The sequence below is a fragment of the Oncorhynchus clarkii genome, chromosome 12, assembly GCF_045791955.1.
Source record: "Oncorhynchus clarkii lewisi isolate Uvic-CL-2024 chromosome 12, UVic_Ocla_1.0, whole genome shotgun sequence".
Taxonomy (NCBI): Eukaryota; Metazoa; Chordata; class Actinopteri; order Salmoniformes; family Salmonidae; genus Oncorhynchus; species Oncorhynchus clarkii.
In genome coordinates, this window is record NC_092158.1 from 73,029,269 (window position 1) to 73,048,935 (window position 19,667).

At 39.1% G+C, this 19,667-nt stretch overlaps 1 protein-coding gene across 2 annotated transcripts; it reads right to left on the minus strand.

Annotated features, from left to right (window-relative positions):
• Positions 1 to 7,409: 7,409 nt before the first annotated feature.
• On the minus strand, positions 7,410 to 10,008 carry LOC139421217 (stannin-like). Of its 2 annotated transcripts, none has more exons than XR_011635602.1 (2): positions 9,749 to 9,796; positions 7,410 to 9,112 (listed from the first exon to the last, which is right to left on the minus strand). XR_011635602.1 is itself a non-coding variant. In XM_071171899.1 (2 exons), exon 2 carries the CDS (start codon positions 8,999 to 9,001, stop codon positions 8,738 to 8,740), a length of 264 nt encoding a protein of 87 aa, XP_071028000.1. In that variant the 5' UTR covers positions 9,002 to 9,112; positions 9,991 to 10,008; the 3' UTR covers positions 7,416 to 8,737. The 2 variants fall into 2 exon arrangements, 1 of the variants encoding a protein (XP_071028000.1); XM_071171899.1 differs by lacking the exon at positions 9,749 to 9,796 and adding an exon at positions 9,991 to 10,008 and having other exon boundaries at positions 7,416 to 9,112.
• Positions 10,009 to 19,667: the final 9,659 nt, after the last annotated feature.

The following is a 19,667-nucleotide window of genomic DNA, read 5'->3' on the forward strand; positions in this document are numbered from 1 at the left end:
TAAAGGTCTTACATCGGCTGCGGAGAGCTTAATCACACAGTCATCAGTACCAGCTGATGCTCTCATGCATGTTTCAATGTTACTTGCCTCTAAGTGCGCATATAAGTTATTTAGCTCATCTGGGTCCTGTCACTGGGCAGCTCTCAGTTATGCTTCCCTTTGTAGTCTGTAGTAGTTTGCAAGCTCTAACACATCCAACGAGCGTCGGAACCGGTGTAGTACAATTCGATCTTAGTCCTGTATTGACGCTTTGCCTGTTTGATGGTTCGTCGGAGGGCATAACGGGATTTCTTATAAGCTTCCGGGTTAGAGTCCTGCTCCTTGAAAGTGGCAGCTCTACCCTTTAGCTCGTTGCGAATGTTGCCTGTAATCCATGGCTTCTGGTTGGGGTATGTATGTACAGTCACTGTGGGGACGACGTCCTCAATGCACTTATTGATAAAGCCTGTGACTGATGTGGTGTTCTCCTCTATGCTATCGGAAGAATCCCGGAACATATTCCAGTCTGTGCTAGCAAAACAGTCCTGTAGTTCAGCATCTGCTTAATCTGACCACTTTTTTATAGCCCGAGTCACAGGTGCTTCCTGCTTTCATTTTGCTTGCAAGAAGTAATCAGGAGGATAGAATTATGGTCAGATTTGCCAAATGGAGGGCAAGGGAAAGCTTTATACGCGTCTCTGTGTATGAAGTAAAGGTGGTCCAGATTTTTTTCCCTCTGGTTGCACATTTCACATGCTGATAGAAATTTGTTAAAACCGATTTAAGTTTCCCTGCATTAATGTCACCAGCCACCAGGAGCGCAACCACCATCTCCTCCTCATGGACTGCACCAAATTTGCCAGTTCTTGCTGTGAGATGTTACCCCACTCTTCCACCAAGGCACCTGCAAGTTCCCGAACATTTCTAGGGGGAATGGCCCTAGCCCTCAACCTCCGATCCAACAGGTCTAGAAGGCCAACATCCCAGAGTCACCTCTTCACTGTTGAAGTTGAGACAGGTGTTTTGCGGGTACTATTTAATTAAGCTGCCAGTTGAGGACTTGTGAGGCGTATGTTTCTCAAACTAGACACTCTAATGTACTGGTCCTCTTGTTCAGTTGTGCACCGGTGCCTCCCACTCTTTCTATTCTGGTTAGAGCCAGTTTGCACAGTTCTGTGAAGGGAGTAGTACATAGCGTTACATACAAGATCTTCTGTTTCTTGGCAATTTCTCGCATGGAATAGCCTTAATTTCTCAGAACAAGAATAGACTGATGAGTTTCAGAAGAAAGTTATTTGTTTCTGGCCAATTTCAGCCTGTAATCAAACCCACAAATGCAGATGCTCCAGATACTCAACTAGTCTAAAGAAGGCCAGTTTTATTGCTTCTTTAATCAGGACAACAGTTTTAAGCTGTGCTAACATAATTGCAAAAGGGTTTTCTAGTGATAACTAGCCTTTTAAAATTATAAACTTGGATTAGCTAATACAATGTGCCATTGGAACACAGGAGTGATGGTTGCTGATAATGGGCCTCTGTACGCCTATGTAGATATTCTATAAAAAATCTGCCGTTTCCAGCTACAATAGTCATTTACAACAATAACAATGTTTACACTGTTTTTCTGATCAAACAAGGACATTTTTAAGTGTCCCCAAACTTTTGAACTGTAGTGCACATTTTAGATACAGTGCATTCGGAAAGTATTCAGACCCCTTGACTATTTCCGCATTTTTTAACATTTCAGCCTTATTCTAAAACGTATTAAATATTTTATTAAAAATAAAAAAATATATAAATATCACATTTACATAAGAATTCAGACCCTTTACTCAGTACTTTGTTGAAGCACCTTTGGCAGCGATTACAGCCTCGAGTCTTCTTGGGTATGACACTACAAGCTTGGCACACCTGTATTTGGGGAGTTTCTCCCATTCTTCTCTGTCAGGTTGGATGGGGAGTGTCACTGGACAGCAATTTTCAGGTCTCCAGATATGTTCGATCGGGTTGGAGTCCGGGCTCTGGCTGGGCCACTGAAGGACATTCAGAGACTTGTCCCGAAGCCACTCCTGTGTTGTCTTGTCTGTGTGCTTAAGGTTGATGTTCTGTTGGAAGGTGAACCTTCGCCCCAGTCTGAGGTCCTGAGCGCTCTGGAGTAGGTTTTCATTAAGGATCTCTTTGTACTTTGCACCAAGCGGGCTGTCGTGCCTTTTACTGAGGAATAGCTTCTGTCTGGCCACTCTACCATAAAGGCCTGATTGGTGGAGTGCTGCAGAGATGGTTGTCCTTCTGGAAGGTTCTCCCATTTCCACAGAGGAACTCTGGAGCTCTGTCAGAGTGACCATTGAGTTCTTGGACACCTCCCTGACCAAGACCCTTCTCTCATGACTGCTCAGTTTGGCCAGGCGGCCAGCTATAGGAAGTGTCTATGTGGTTCCAAACTTCTTCCATTTAAGAATGATGGCAGCCACTGTGTTCTTGGGGACCTTCAATGCTGCAGAAATATTTTTGTTTTTTTATCTGATATGCACTTCTTCTTCTATGATATAATGTCAGTCAGCAAATCAATGTTAAAGGTGCATGCCCCCACCTTCTGTGCTGGAGTGTGGTCAATCACCGTTTGCAACATTTCTAAATCGTCCTACCTTGCTTCCCCTCTGGAACGCTGCTGCTACTCTCTGTTATTATCTATGTATAGTCACTTTAATAACTCTACCCTTATGTACATATTACCTCAACACCGGTGCCCCCGCACATTGACTCTGTACCGGTACCACCTGTATATAGCACTGCTATTGTTATTTACTGCTGCTCTTTAATCATTTGTTATTATTATCTCTTACTTTTTTTAGGTATTTTCTTAAAACTGCATTGTTGGTTAAGGGCTTGTAAGTAAGCATTTCACTGTAAGGTCACTGTCGTATTCGGCGCATGTGATAAATAACAATTGGTAGACTGTAAACTCTCCTTCCAGACTTACATTAACCACTTCAATCCAAAATTAAATCTAGAATCGGCTTCCTACTTCGCAACAAAGCATCCTTCACTTATGTTGCCAAACTTACCATCGTAAAACTGACTGTCCTACCGATCCTTGACTTCGGTGATGTCATTTACAAAATAGCCTCCAACACTCTACTCAGCAAATTGGATGCAGTCTATCACGGTGCCATCCGTTTTGTCTCCAAAGCCCCATATACTACCCACCACTGCGACCTGTATGCTCTCGTTGGCTGGCCCTCGCTTCATATCCGTCGCCAAACCCACTGGCTCCAGGTCATCTATAAGTCTTTGCTAGGTAATGCCCCGCCTTATCTCAGCTCACTGGTCACCATAGCAGCACCCACCCGTAGCACATGCTCCAGAAGGTATTTTTCACTGGTCACCCCCAAAGCCAATTCCTCGTTTGGCCGCCTTTCCTTCCAGTTCTCTGCTGCCAATGACTGGAACAAATTGCAAAAATCACTGAAGCTGGAGACTCATATCTCCCTCACTAACTTTAAGCATCAGTTGTCAGAGCAGCTTACAGATCATTGCACCTGTACATAGCCCATCTGTAAATAGGCCACCCAACTACCTCATGCCCATATTGTTATTTATTTTTATTATAATTTTTTTGCTCCTTTGCACCCCAGTATCTCTACTTGCACATTCATCTTCTGCACATCTATCACTCCAGTGTTTAATTGCTCAATTGTAATTACTTCGCCACTACAACCTGTTTATTGCCTTACCTCCCTAATATTACCTCATTTGCACACACTCTATATAGACTTTTCTATTGTGTTATTGACTGTACGTTTGTTTATTCCATGTGTAACTCTGTGTTGTTGTTTGTGTCGCACTGCTTTGCTTTATCTTGACCAGGTCACAGTTGTAAATGAGAACTTGTTCTCTACTGGCCTACCTGGTTAAATAAAGGTGAAATAATATAATTAAAAAAAAACTTTTAGTACTTTCAGAAAAAAAAAAATCGACCTACTAACTTCTAATAGACCCTCCCCTATCCCCATAATCCCTTCCAACCCTGTTCAACCTCAATGACCCTACACTTCAATCTTTCCCTCTCTTCAACATACTTACAACAATTTAACAACACATGCGCCACTGTTTCATCGACCATACACTCCAGACACCAACCATTCACATGTTTGCCAACCAGATGTAATGACGAGCGCAATTGAGCAAACAATCTGACCTTTGAATCATGGTCCACCGACCTTTCTTTGGAGGGCATATATACCCAGTAGAATCTCACAAATACACCCATTCTCTCAATTCTCCATAATAACATTAATACCTCCAATAGTAGGTCCTATTAGATTTACCAGATGATAAACTATTCAATACAGACAGAAAATCTCTGACATGCACTTTCAACTGTGGGACCTTAAATAGACAGGTGTGTGCCTTCCCAAATCATGTCCAATCAATTGAATTTAGCACAGGTAGACTCCAATCAAGTTGTGGAAACATCTCAAGGATGATCAATAGAAACAGAATGCACCTGAGCTCAATTTCAAGTCAATTTCAATTTCAAGTGTCTGAATACTTATGTAAATAAGGTATTTCTGTTTTTTATTTGTAATAAATTGGTTAAACATTTCTACAAACGTGTTTTCACTGTGTCATCATGGGGTATTGTGTGTAGATTGATGATAAATGTTTTATTTAATACATTTTAGAATAAGGCTGCAATGTAACAAAATGGAAAAAGTCAAAGGGTCTGAATAGTTTCCAAATTCACTGTAAATATTCACCACCCTTAGTCAATACATTTTACCAACACCTTTGGCAGCCATTACAGCTTTGTGTCTTGAATTCTTTGAATTCCCCTCCCAGTGTCTGGTGTAAAGCAGACGGAAGCAAGTTTCACTCTTAGGTTTTTACCTGTCCTTAGCTCCATCACTTTCGTTTCATTCTGAAAAACTCAATTTCATATGGTATGTTACGAATTTCAATTCATACAATACGTTATGAATTTGCAAAACATATATATATATATATATATTAAGATGAATGAAAAATAAAAAACACCTTTATTAGAGAAGTATTCACCACCCTTAGTCAATACATTTTTACAAACACCTTCGGCAGCAATTACAGCTTTGAGTCTTCTTGGTAAAGTCTCATAAGAGCTTTGCACACCTGTATTGTGCAATATTTGCCCATTATTCTTTTTAAAGTTCTTCAAGCTCTGTCAAGGTGTTGGGGATCGTGGCCAGACAGACATTTTCAAGTCTTGCCATTGATTATCCAGCAGATTTTAGTCACAACTGTAACTTGGCTACTCGGGTACATTCACTGTCTTCTTGGTAAGCAACTCCAGTGTAGATCTGGGTTTGTGTTGTAGGTTATTGTCCTGCTGAAAGGTGAATTCCTCTCCCAGTGTCTGGTGTAAAGCAGACTGAAGCAGGTTTCCTTCTAGGATTTTGCCTGTGCTTTAGCTCCACCCTGTTTTTTTTCATCCTGAAAAACTATTTCGTATGACATATGATATTTTACCATTTGCAAATTGTCAATATATTTTATGAATTTGCAAAACTTGTGTTACGAATTCCAATTTGTTGTGGATAACATTAGCTAGGTGGATAACATTAGCTAGGTGGCTAACGTTAGCTAGATGGCTAACGTTAGCTAGGGGTTAGGTTAAAAGGTTAAGGTTAGCTAAAAGAGTTAAGGTCAGGGGAAGGGTTAGATAACGTGCTAAGTAATTGCAAAGTAGCTCAAAAGTAGTAGGTAGTTGCAAAGATGCTAATTAGTTAAAATTGTCCGTTATGAGATTCGAACACGCAACATTTTCGTTGCTAGAAGTTCGCAGTACACAACCACACTCCTTTCGTGTTCGCCTTAAGTAACCTATCTTATGTAACTATGCCAAACATAACATATCATACTAATTTTAGTGTCCCAGATTTACATTTACTATGTAACGTCTAGTCTGAGACCAGTTTGCTGTAGCTTTTTTTAAATCACCAATGGCCTCATTGTGACATCCTTAAGCAGTTTCATTCCTGTCCTGCAGCTCAGTTCAGAAGGACAACTGCATATTTGATGTGTCTGGGTGGTTTAGTACATCATCCACAGTATAATTATTAATTGATCATGCTTAAAGATATGTATTAAATGTCTGATTTGTTATTGTTACCCATCTACCAATCACTGCCCTTCTTTATGAGGCTTTTGAAAAGCTCCCTGGTCTTTGTCCTTCAATCTGTGCTTGAAATTCAATACTTGTCCGAGGGACCTTACAGATGTTTGTATCGGGGACAGAGGAAGGGGTAGTCATTCAAAAATCATGTCAAACCCTGTAATTTCTCACACACAAGTTATGTGATTCGTTAAGCCACATTTTACTTTGAACTAATTTAGGCTTGCCTAAACAAAGGGGGTGAATACTTATGCAATTACTATATTTTAGTTATTTAATTTAGTAAAAATGTGTATAATTTTCACTGGCATTATGGATTACTTAATGTAGATTAATGACAAACTACAATTAAATCAACATTTGAAAAAAGTTCAATGGGGTGTAGACTTTCTATAGGCACTGTATTAGGCAGGTCCCCTGCTCAGATGTTGCATGCATCAACCAAAGGTTTCGTGCCACTTCATAGACTGCAACTGACTGCAACTGACAGATTGCTGTAAGATATGATGTTGTTAGCTGAAATGTAAAATACCTATTCAGGCGTTGTAGGATCTGGCATGTCAGCCATGCCTGGGCTGAGGAATGCGCCCTGTGTTTTGGGTAGGTCCTAACTCTAACTGCCTTCAAGCTATGTGGGAGATGATGAATCATCTCTGCACTGGTATGACACTGTAGGCATTGAGCCTTCCAATTAAGTCTATGCATACTGCATATTACTTATACAGGTGGTCATACTTTTAGTAGTACTTTTAAATGTATACTGTATTTCACAAGCTGCTGAACTCTCAAGACAGAAGTGGGGTCATCTCAAGTTTGTCAGCAAAACTTATTGGAACCAATACTATTACCAAATCAAATCAAATCAAATTTTATTTGTCACATACACATGGTTAGCAGATGTTAATGCGAGTGTAGCGAAATGCTTGTAAAAAAGTTCATTCAGAGCCATCGATGTGTCTGCTTGGGGGGGGATATATACGGCTGTGATTATAATCGAAGAGAATTCTCTTGGTAGATAATGCGGTCTACATTTGATTGTGAGGAATTCTAAATCAGGTGAACAGAAGGATTTGAGTTCCTGTATGTTTCTTTCATCACACCAAGTCACACCATTTGTGTAATCATATAAAAGTCTACAAATTGTCACATTATTATGATATTTCACCATCGTTTAAACAGCAATAAGAACAACTATCAACAATACATACACCTGTCAGGAATGAATCTAAAAGGAATCATAAGGCCTATGGACCGATATAACATTTAAAGTTGATTTGTATTTTTTTAATTGAACCTTTATTTAGCAAGTCAAGAAATGATACAATGGTACATCAAAGAGAACAATAGTCTTCATAATGTCATTTACATTTCATAATACTTTATAACATTGTTTCATCAAATATCAACCTACTCAGCTACCATAGAATCTGGCCATCAGGATTTCCTATGTTGCAACTGAATATAGAAAATATGTCATTGGCTCTTGGTAGCTTCTTGGCAGGACTCCTCAACCCATGTCAGTTGTAGCAGCTACTCAGTGTTGTAGCTACAAATGAGGACACCTAGGTATGGACCTTGCCAACATTAAAAAAATATATAATAATCTATAATTTTTTTAGGAACAGTTGGGGTTTCAACTTACTGTTGAGAGTTAGAATAGTAAAATAAACAAGGTGCAATTTCGAACCTGGTTGTGAATCAGCAGTTTCCCTCTTCTTATATGTCACTCACTGACTGTCACTCAATTAGCCCATGTCAATTTTTTTTTGTGATTGTTAAATTAGTCTAGCCAGCTATCTAAATGTGTAGTAATCATGGCCACATTTTTTGCTGTTCTCCAAATAGTATTTTAGAGTGCGAACCTCACTAAAACTCAGACCCGGGACCTTGTTGTGCTTGTGAAATGTGATGGTTTATCAAAGGAGAATTGCCCTTTCAATGACTGGTTTTATTTCAGTGGTTATCTGTGCAATCACTGGAGAAAATAAACAGTATTTTGTACACTAGATTATTTAGTAAGTAGCAGCAACAACAGACATAAACTAGGGAGTGAATCACACTTTTTATCTTCGGGCAAATCTGGCATTTAGCAAATTATTAAAATGGCTATTAACTCACATTTGAATACTGAAGGTAAATAAAACCAAGTTCAACTATGCAAAACAAACAAACAAATTAAGCAAATTTCAAATAATTTGAGCAACTTGATATTAAGTAAATTGTTTTGACATCAATTTGTCATACATTCTTCCAACAAGCTCTGAAGAAGGTTTTGCCCACTCATTTGTTCAGAGCGCTGTCTACCGTCACAATTCAGTAGTGGATTGCTGAGTTAACAAAAACTATCAACATCAATCAGATGTACATTTTTTTGTTCAAAATATGTATACTTAAGAAACCTAACAATGAACTGTTCACAACCTCACATCCTGAAATCCACACAATGGAATGAGAAACAAAAATATCACATTTCCTCATAAGACATTGAGCTGCAGTCCGTTTATCATCCTTCAATGGCACGATGAAAGATGATGATCAGCAGGAAATGTGAATGAGGTGATCCTCTTGGTTAATATTAGGTGATGACACAGTTTCTTAATGACTCAGTTAAGTGTGATTCTCAGTGCCTTTGTGGGCGAGCTTGGTTTTGTGCTCGACGTGAGGGCCCCTGGTGGAGTACTGTACCATCAGGAAGGGCTCCTTGGTCTCGCCCTCTCCTACAATACTCTCCTCATCTTCAGACTGGCCAATCCGCTGCAGGAGCAGGTAGCACCAACATCCGCAGATGAGAACACTGAGGGCAGCAACAGCAATGAGGATCACTACGATTGTCACCACCCCAGTAGTTGGGCTGTGGTCTGTGATGTACATGTTGCAACGGGAAGGTGACTCAGAGCATTGTGACAGAACAGGGTACTTGACAAGGACAGCGTGGTGTGATCCCTTGCTGATTTTGGTGTCTTACGGTACTGCTTGGGAGACCTGGGGGTCACAAAAAGCAAATAATGTTGAATATTTAACTAACAAAAAATAACAAAATAAACCCTGTGGTCAGTGCTTGTATCTGCACATCTGAATCTGTTTAATGAATTTTCGGCAGACATCTGCTGACTCAACCATAGACCTATGTAATAGGACTCAACACAGAATCTAACCTCCAAATCCACCAAAGAAGCAAACGGCTTGAAATAATGCATTGATACAAAATTTTGTTGATAGCCTAGCACCCTGTGGTAGATAATCATATATTATCTATCTACCATATTCTGCATAACAGCGTATGCAATAATGAACTATGAACGGAACGCCTTTATGCCATCAATGCTAACGCATGTTTCAACTGTGCACGTCGAATCATTGCTCAGTAATACACATTTATGTATGTACATGCATGATACATCGGGTCGGAAGGAGAATTAAGACGCACTAGATGAGATTCCTTACAATTCCATTAAGACAGACGACGCGATCGCGTGTCTTCATCAATGTGCAATGTGCTATGCAGCAACAGCCCTGCCTGTATCAAACATATAAAATCCATGGCTCTTCCTAAAGGAACCGATTTCATTCTAAAAAAAATGCTAATGCAGTGTGTTAAATACACTAGTCGCTACTCACGAAAGAACTGAACTTCAAGGCCCCTGTTTCAGTGCAGGAAATGAGACCATGTGATGCACAACATATCGAAACAAATGTTATTTATGCTGTCAATCTCTATTTTAAAGCAACAGTAGTAGCTATATTATATTCATTGACAACCTGTACATGTAAAATATATATATATATCACTTAATGTTTGTCAATGGACACAATTTTGAAAAGTGAAATAGTTATAGGAGCTCATAGATTTACTGTGTTACCTTCTTGGTCTCATATCAGTCCTAGCTCAATGTTATGTGGTGGTGTCACGCAAATACTGGTAGATGCTCCAGACGCCAAAATTTCACGTGATACATACAGGCTGCTTGTTCATGGAAGATGGCTCGAGCTACTGTAAAAGTATTTTTATTATGAACACAACAAATACAAAAACAACCCAGAAATATACAAACAAGAGTACATAAACCTAACAGACAGGGAGGGGTATTACATATCAAGATTCATTTTCAATTGTTAAATACTTTTATGGTGCGTAATTGCTTCTTTTTTTTTCAAGTTGTCTTAGGCCTAAATGCCTTTAGGTTGAATGAATGAGTGGTTATGCTGCGGAAGAAGTCTTATTTCAGGATGTTTTGATTGAAATCCAGGCACCTTGGAGCGTTCCCAAGTCCATTAATTTACAAGGGTGTCATTGATTGTATAGGCCCCATTTATTTTAATTCATCACATACAATTGTGTGCTTCTGTAGAATTCACTTAATGGCACTTTTTCAATGTGTATGCATGACATAAGCACAAATAAAATAGATAATTTTACCACCAAATGAGATCATTGTTCATTCTTTAATTTAAATTCTTTGTCTTTTGTTTGAGTTTGTGCTTTCTTGCCCGGACTAGCTTTTTTTCCCATCATAACAACCCTCCTCCAGCACTTCTGACATGTTTAGTGTGTTATATGCATATATTATAAACTGGGTGGTTCGAGCACTGAATGCTGATTGGCTGACAGTATACTAAGCGTATGACAAAATAGCCCGTAGCCATGGTATATTGACCATATACCAGACCCCCTCGTGCCTTATTGCTTAATTATAGCCTATCATAAACAGTGTTAGGCTATAATATATGCATATAATGCACTTTATCATAAACGGTGATGGGCACGTACTTCTAGGCTATGATCCATTACCTTTGGCAATGAAATATCTGGCAGGCCAGAAACCGCTCAAAACCAGTAGCAATATTTACATTTTGATAAAAATAAATGAAAACAAACAGGCATTGATATCAACATACTGCTCATGCTTCTTTCTACGTGAGTGTTTGCTGAAGGTCTTCCACCTCCAACGTCCACATTTTTCTGTGAATCGCAGCACGTTCAGAAAGGTCTGCCATCTTTACCGCGCGAAGGACAGGTTCTGGAGAGAGGGCCTGGATCATCCCCATTACCATGACATAGTTACCTGTGTAAAATCAGGGGGTAACAAATCAAAGGTTTTGTTAAATGTTGTACATATTTTAGCTGCAGCTAGAAGGAAAATAAAAGTGCATCTCACCCTGAAGTAGGCATGGGTTGCCCTTGGGAATGTTGTTGACGCCATTGACAACGAATGTCCCGGTCTCATCCAAAAGAAGAACCGTGTTGTGATCGGACCTAACTTCCAGTATTGTCCCTTGCATCCAAACCACAGAGACTACAAGTGCAGTATTTTTCAATTGTCCCAGTCTTTTTATGTTAAATTCGAGCTTGCCATTCAATCGGCTATCTTTTCCCTCTCGGAGTTGGCTGGAAAGAACTTTGATAGGAGGACTTTTCTTCTTTTCGCCTGAAATTTGTCCTGAGTCCATGCCATATGCGAGTGAAACCTTTCAAACGAGTTAGTTCAAAAAATGTTTTCGTGTGACCTTTGACGTAATTGTGACCAATTTCCGGGATGTTGATTTCAACATTTGTATTTTGGGCATTGTTCTATATATAGACTTGTGTTCCCCCATGTACTTGTTAAATCGATTTGTCGTTAATAATAAAAAATACAATAAAATATTTGAACATTTCAAAATAAAAGCACACGTGGTGCTAACACTGGGTATTATCAAAGATTATAAACTGGGTGGTTTGAGCCCTGAATTCTGATTGGCTGAAAGCCATGGTATAGCAGAATGTATACCACTGATATGACAAAACATTTAGTTATACTGCTCTAATTATACCACACATATTCGTGCATTATTGCTTAATTATACATGACAATGGGAGTCGTTTTTCACAAAGCGACACAGAGGGCTGTCTAGCTCCCGCCTATCATTTCTTTGGATTGGTGGATACATTTCCATGAGGATTGTTGACGTAAACCTTCTGTATTCATTGGAGAGACTGCTACTAGCCTCAGACAAGGAATATGCATAGCTATCTCGAGATAACTCCTATATAAAGTGTTTTTTTCCCTCAAAGTTGACGGGATGTCACGTGTTCTACTTATATCAGTACACCCCTAACAATTTAAGAAAGTTATATTCGACCAAATAAACCTCACGTAGAAAACAAGCCATTATTTTTTGTTGTTGAACAAATTCGACCATCTCATTGCCCTCCATACAAACCTCCTTGCATGGTGGGCGAAACAACGAAAAAACGCCACCTGCTGCAGGGAGAAAGATTTTCCGCCGAGTTGGGCCTCTTTTTCTCTGGTATTTTCATTTGCTGATGATGGGCATAGTTTTGTCGTACCCATTTGATTTCTTTGATCCTGATTGACCCATGCAGTTTCTTAGGCCTATCACTATTGTGAACCATCAACTGAACAAAGTAAAACCATGTTCCGTAAATAATAATAACATTGACGAGCAAATATAAAACTAGAAAATCAAATTGGACGCTTTTTCATTTTAATTTAAAAGTCACATCTTTCTCCCTTTCTTGGAGAAAAGCATTTCTGGCAGATTAAAGTGGCCCTTCTTAGTAAAACCCACAACAGAACACCCTCATATTAATCTGTATTTCTTTCCCATTCCCAACATACAAAATTAAATAAAAAATAAAAAAATATATATATATAAAATGTAGTAGTTGATAAATAACCTACAGTAGTTATATTAATATTAATGATTAACCAATAGAAAATACAATTGGAGCAATGGAGTTCATAAAACACTATATATTATATGGGATATTTATTGCATACTGCACTCATTTGGCTGTCAAATATAATGTCAGCTTTTAATGTCTTCTTTAAAAATAGATTACAAAAATAGATGTAATATTAAGACGTGATATGATAATTATGCAACCTGGTCTAAATTATAATGCTTCTCTTGCAATATTATAATCTACATTTGCACTGCAATGAACAAGAGACCAAACATGAAAAGCAGAGGAGCTGGATATGTGCCTCTGCTCTGGCCTAAAAGATAAGGAGAGAGAGAACAGAATAACAAGGTTAAGATTTGCATGTCTTCTGTCATTACTGTTACTTTCTGTTCCCAAACACATTCCTATACATTATAAATATAATTATGTTTATGGTACATTACAGATAACTAATGTCCCTCTTTGAAACCAAATGATTTGTAAACTTTCTAATGGAATCACATTTTAAAATGGATTTAGCGCATGTGAAGCATGCTAACCATGAATGTAACATTTGACACCTTACTGGAAGTTGTATTTTTGATGGTGGTGGCAGTATTTGTTGTCATGGGGGTGGTGTTTGAATCCACCCTTCCTCCGGTCAGACTGATACCCAGCTTGTCATGCTCCGACTGTAACTGCTTTGAGACCCAGTTCTGCACTACAGTGGTATTCTCAAAGGTTTTCAGTAAATTTAGGTTGGAGCCGAGGAGTCCAGACACTTCACTCACACTACGAGCCTATTTAGAGGCAGAGAATTACAGAAAATAATGATAGATGACAATGAATATGAGTCACTGCCATCACAGGTTATTGATGAATGGTATGGTTACGGGAATGAGCACATACCTGGACAGCAGCTGAATCCAAACCAATAAAAGTGTTGATGTCCATGCTAATATTGACCCTAGACAGACTCCGTATGTAGGTGATAATGGCACCTCCTAAAAAAGGGTTACGAACATGGTGAGAATGAGGACTGGGGTGGCACAAGTGTTCTCTAATGTCACAGCCCGAGTGAACTAAATCTTTTAAATCACATTTATTACAGGATATCCAAGAAACCATCATTTTTCTGTATGTATGTAGAAAAGGGAAACCTTACCCAGGTATGTCTGGTAGGATGTTAGCTGATCTGCAGTGGCGCAGGTTTGGATGAAGTTGATAGGAAAGGCGATCTCAGCATCCAGAGCATCTGCATCTCTGTTGTGTTCAAAAGGCACAAGAAAAACACTAACTATGAACACTCAAACAAAAAAAGCATATGAAAATGGTCCAACATTTTAAGGGGCGTTTAGGCCTGGATACTCTGTTGAGGTTAACCACTGCAAGAGCACAACAAAGATAAATGTGAACTGGAGTGACTCGACCACAAGGTGTCTCTCTCACACAGCAAGATCTGTCGATGATCTTACCGGAGACTGTCATTTCTGATGCCTTGCAACACACTGAGATCCAGTGCGCCCAGGTTAGGCCCTCCAATTGAATTCAATTCAGAGGCTCCAAGCGAATTGCCAGCACTTAAGAACTTGGTGACAATAACTTTGGCCTGAAATTGAGAAAGGAAGATGAAAGATACATTTAAATCGAAAAGCCAACTCATTCAAATCTACCAAATGCACACCTTTTAGAAGCCAAATGTTTATCATGTTGTTTTTTTAACACCATTTAAAGACATTGTTGGTGTAAAGTTAAATATCCCTACTTTGTCGAAGTCCCATTCTCCATTGCCATTGTCCATCAGTGCTGCTAGTGTGTCCACTGTAGTGATGTTCCACTTGTTAATCTGCTCCATGATGCTACGCGAGACACCGACCCAAGCGCCTGAACCTGCTGGTCTGAGAGGCCTTTGGGGTACGCCTAGTGGACAAGACCACACCATAAAGAGCTGTTACTGAATGACCACCTCTTGGCAACCTGTGAGTTTGAAATCTGTTGTGATTTCCTGTTTTGTGTCAGTAAAGTTCTATACCTGGCGTAGCTTCTCCAAAATTATCTTTTGCATGTCATCATCATCTACCTTCTCAGTCAGGCTGGCCAGATTGTCCATTACTACTTGGGCGCTCAGACAGTGGTTGAACATGGTGGTGTCATACCCAAGGGGAATGCGTTATTGCTTATGGTCACTTGAGTAATGTTGCCAAGGGAGTCTGGACATGCATTTACTAAATAGACAAGTATTGAAAAGAAATGTGATCATTCATGTCATAAAGGAGCCTCCACTATTAAAACCACAGAACAGCTATATTGACCTGATATTATTTAAACCTACCAGTGCTTCGTTTGGATCTCAAAGACATGGTGCATTCTTTGAACAGCTTCTTCAGTTTCCTCTTCATTGTCTTGTTTGTACGTCGTCTTTTTATGAATTTCTTCAGGAACTTGCTTTTATTCCGCTGTTTCCGTCAAAAGAGAACACATTAAGAAATAAGAGACGCATATAAGGTAAATGAGAGCTTTTCAAATTGAGATGGGTAACAATCTCAAATGATGTCACTCAAATGATGTCATTCAAAAGATAGGGGAGCTTCCTGCCACCCAGGGCCTGTATACTAGGCGGTGTCAGACAAAGGTCCCAAAAATTGTCAAAGACTCCAGTTACCCAAGTCATAGACTGTTCTTTCTGCTGCCGCACGGCAAGCGGTTCCAGAGAGCCAAGTCTAGGTCCAAAAGACTCCTTACCAGCTTCTACCCCCAAGCCATAAGACAGCTGAACAATTAATCAAATGGCCACCCTGACAACACTGCTGATACTTGCTGTTTATTATCTATGCATAGTCACTTTACCCCTACCTACATGTACAAATTACCTTGACTAACCTGTACCTGCACATTGACTTGGTAGAGGTACCCCAAATATATATATTTTATGGTTATTTTGTGTTACTTTTTTATTTAATTTATTTCTTTAGTTATTTAGTAAATATTTTCTTAACTCTATTTTCTTAAAACTGCATTATTGGTTAAGGGCTTGTAAGTAAGCATTTCACGGTAAGGTCTATGTTGTATTCTAGGGAGTTTTTTCTAGCCACCGTGCTTCTACACCTGCATTGCTTGCTGTTTGGGGTTTTAGGCTGGGTTTCTGTACAGCACCTTGTGACATCAGCCGATGTAAGAAGGGCTATATAAATACATTTGATTAATTGATTTGATATTTGACGCATGTTACAAATACAATTTGATTTGAATACAACATATTGTCAAAGTGCTATGCAATTGTCATGTATAGTATACCGTGCTGATGTGTTTCCAGAAGTTCTCTGTCAAGTACAGTGGAAGAATGTCAAGCTGCTCTAGTTTTTTTCAGTCCATGTGCTTGGGTTTCTGAACAGATAAGAATAAAGACAGACTGATTAAGAAAAAATCAATAGACAAAAATGCATTCATTTTTCATTTTTATGTGTATCTACACGAATACAAATCAGCACAGCTCCGATATCAGCAATGTGACATACCCATAGGTGGTGTTGCCACTGCAGATAACAGTCTCCATAGCTTTAATCTGCTGATCAGAGAAGTCATTGCAGTTCTTTAGTTTCTCCAGGATGTAAGAGTCAGCGCTCTGAATGTAGTCCTCATCCAGAGCACATGCCATGTTGCCCAGGACCTCCACATTATCTCGACTGAGCTGTGTCCCTTTGATATTCTGGAATAAATCAAATGTCGTCATTATCACTGCTTTTAAACATTCAGCCAGAAACTTGTGTCTTTCATCTTGAATACATAACTCACCAGGCACTTTTTTGGCATTGTTCAGTAGATCAACCTTCCATCCAACGTGCTGGACAGGGCGGAGAAGTCTGCTCGTCCTGTTTCAATGAAGTAGGATCTGCAGTCGGTCTGTTGCATGTTGGTGTAGCTGGAGAAAGATACAAACAGTTTACATTGTCTTTATGGTTAATTTCTAAGGCATTTTCATTTGGTTATGTCAGCGTAAAAAAATAACAGTAAATAGTTCATCTAACATTAGTTACCTTCATTTACAATGCATTTTACAATGTCAGTGACATGACCAACTTACCTGTAATATAGCAACGTATCTGATGGATAGTTGTCAAAATCTTGAGGACTTTCACCTTTGATGTTGTTCCACATGCAAGTTAGTTTTAAAACAAAATGTTACTTTCTCATATGTCTGTAAAATAAACTCCTTGAAAACAGAGAAACATATTCAATATGTATTCAGTTACTGGGTTTCCAGTAACTATTGTCATTCTTGTGCTGAGAGAATACATGCTTGGATTCATGTAGCCATGAAAAATAATTAAAACAGTTATAATTCGTACAGGCACATTAACAATGTAATCTGGAGGCCTGGCTACCGGTTTTGATTGAGTAGGGCCCTTTAGTTTATGTAGAAAAAGTTGTATTTTTAATATTCACCGGTGTCTCCTTGAGAACCACCTTTCTTCGACCAGCCCAAGTCTGCAAGCTCTGATGAGAGGTTTAATTCTTGTTTTGGTGAAAGTCTGGACACGAGAGCAAATTAATCCTTGAAGCACGTACTCAGAAAGGCTACAAATAAATCAATGCAGTGCATTCATTAGAGTTAATACAGGAACTATAAATGTCATCATAACCAATTTGTGTTCAAGTACATAATAAAAATGTATCCCCATGTGAAAATGATACATGTATGGTTTCTGCTCAGCAATTAGTCAGGACCAACATTCTCTAAACACTGTTACACTTACTCATCAGGCTCATCCAATCCATTTGCTACTGTATCAAAGAACAGCACAGCCTATAAATGAAACAGAGAGAAACAGAGGTGCAGACACATTTATAGATGTATAATACACATTGTTCACCACTGTATAATCGTGTAAATATTGAAGGTCTACAGAGCTTTTGAATACTACAATCCCCTCAATACCTGCTGAGGTTTCCATTTTTTCTTGTTGATGTTCAGAGCAGTGAGTTTGATTTCCAGTTGTTGGGAAATTCAGTAGATTGCTGGGAATGTCAGTTGCCATTTCATCTGGGACATTGACTATCAGTTCCGTTGGTTTCATGTCGACTGTGATGATCTGAATAAGTAATGCAAAAACATGTCAACATTTTAAAATGAATACTGTTATTATGATTGATTACCCTAGATTTTTTCATAACACATTTAAATGAGGCATGTAGAAATATTGGGAGGGAAATTCATAACGCCTACTTCACATCAGTTAGTCTAGCTACTGTAAGTACATACCTTATTAACATAGATCTGCTGCATAATTGTTGGAGCAGTCAGCATGTTGGTAACACATTTTGGGTAGGCGGATGTTGTCAGAACCTGCTGCTCGGGTATTGCGGTGAGTGTTTGGGTTGGAAGACCTTCCACTAAAGAGTTTATTAGACTGTCGGTATTGTTTATCTGAAGAAAGAGAACATTCAATCATGAAATATCCTCTACATTGGAAGTAGAGAGGATGGAATGGTTTAAAGCATGAATCATGGTTGTGAATGATGCTCACAACCAATAGGCCACTAGCAATAAACCTATTAAGAAGTGAATCAACTGGAAGTTTTGGGTGATGAGAATCTATATGATGGACAAGGACTGTCCCAAGTTCCATCCAGAAACACTGCTCAGAGTACTCAGGGATTCGGGCTTTAGTGATCTGTCCAGTGGTCAGACCTGCGGGCCCAGGGCCGTGATCGATCCCGGACTTTGATCCCGGACGAATTTGGATATTCGATGCCAGTGTGGAGGAAACGTGGAAGTAAATGACATCAGCGAAGATTAGGTAACAGTATCACTTAACCAATCAATGGATTATGATCACATGGAAATAATGGCTCATACTGATCCTGATGGTGCTCACCTCTGAGTCCACGTTAGTACAGGATTGGTTCAGGTTGCCCAGGACAACCACACTCTCTGACTCATTGAGCTTAGAGTAAGCTGAAGCTGGGACATAACATTGTAAGTGTGGTGGAAGCCTAAAGATATGGGAATAAAACAAAAATATGAAATAAAACACTGAGTAACACTATCTTGGATTAGAATGCCATGCCAGTCATTCATATTCAATGTAGACTGTTGTCTGTTATCATACCCTTGACATAAATGCAAGAAATAAAGTAAGTTAGTAACATAAAACAAATTATTTTAGTGGCTACTGTTCAAAACTCACTGCAGTGGGAGGAAGTTGGAGTTCTGCAGGAAGATAAGCTCAGTAAAGTATTTAGTCAGATTTTGAGGAGCTCCAGCGAAATTGAACAACTCAATGTTAACAGGGTTCACGGAAAATAGTTTTAGCTGTAAAAAACAAACAAAAAGATAAACCTTTGGTTATATTTTTTTGGTAATATATGATGCCCCTTCATCAAACAGGCGCAGGTGCATGGGCTTTTCCGTTGACTGAGCCAAATGTGTTGAAGTCTTCAATGGTCACAAAGGTGATGAACACACCAATGTAGTTAAGGAACCAGGCGGTGGAGTTGAGATTTGGGTCCGAGGGACTATAACATTTGGGTGCTGCTGAACCTACAAGTCTGAAATCAATAAATATGTGTTTGATGTATTTGATGTGAGAAATCATATATGCCGCTTTAATAAAAGGCATACATCCTTGAGGAATATCTGTCATGAAGTAGAATTCATGCATATTCTTTGGTAACAGACACAAATATCCATTCATGCAATGTGTAAAGTGCAATGATAAATATATGTATAATGTAAACTGGAGTAATCAGTAGTTAGTACTAAAACACTCACTTCCTGTGTTGAGGTAGGTCCTTATGATGCTGTACGCATCATCTTGAGTTATGGCTGAGCCATTGAAAGTGAGCTTGGATCCCAGTAGATACACACTG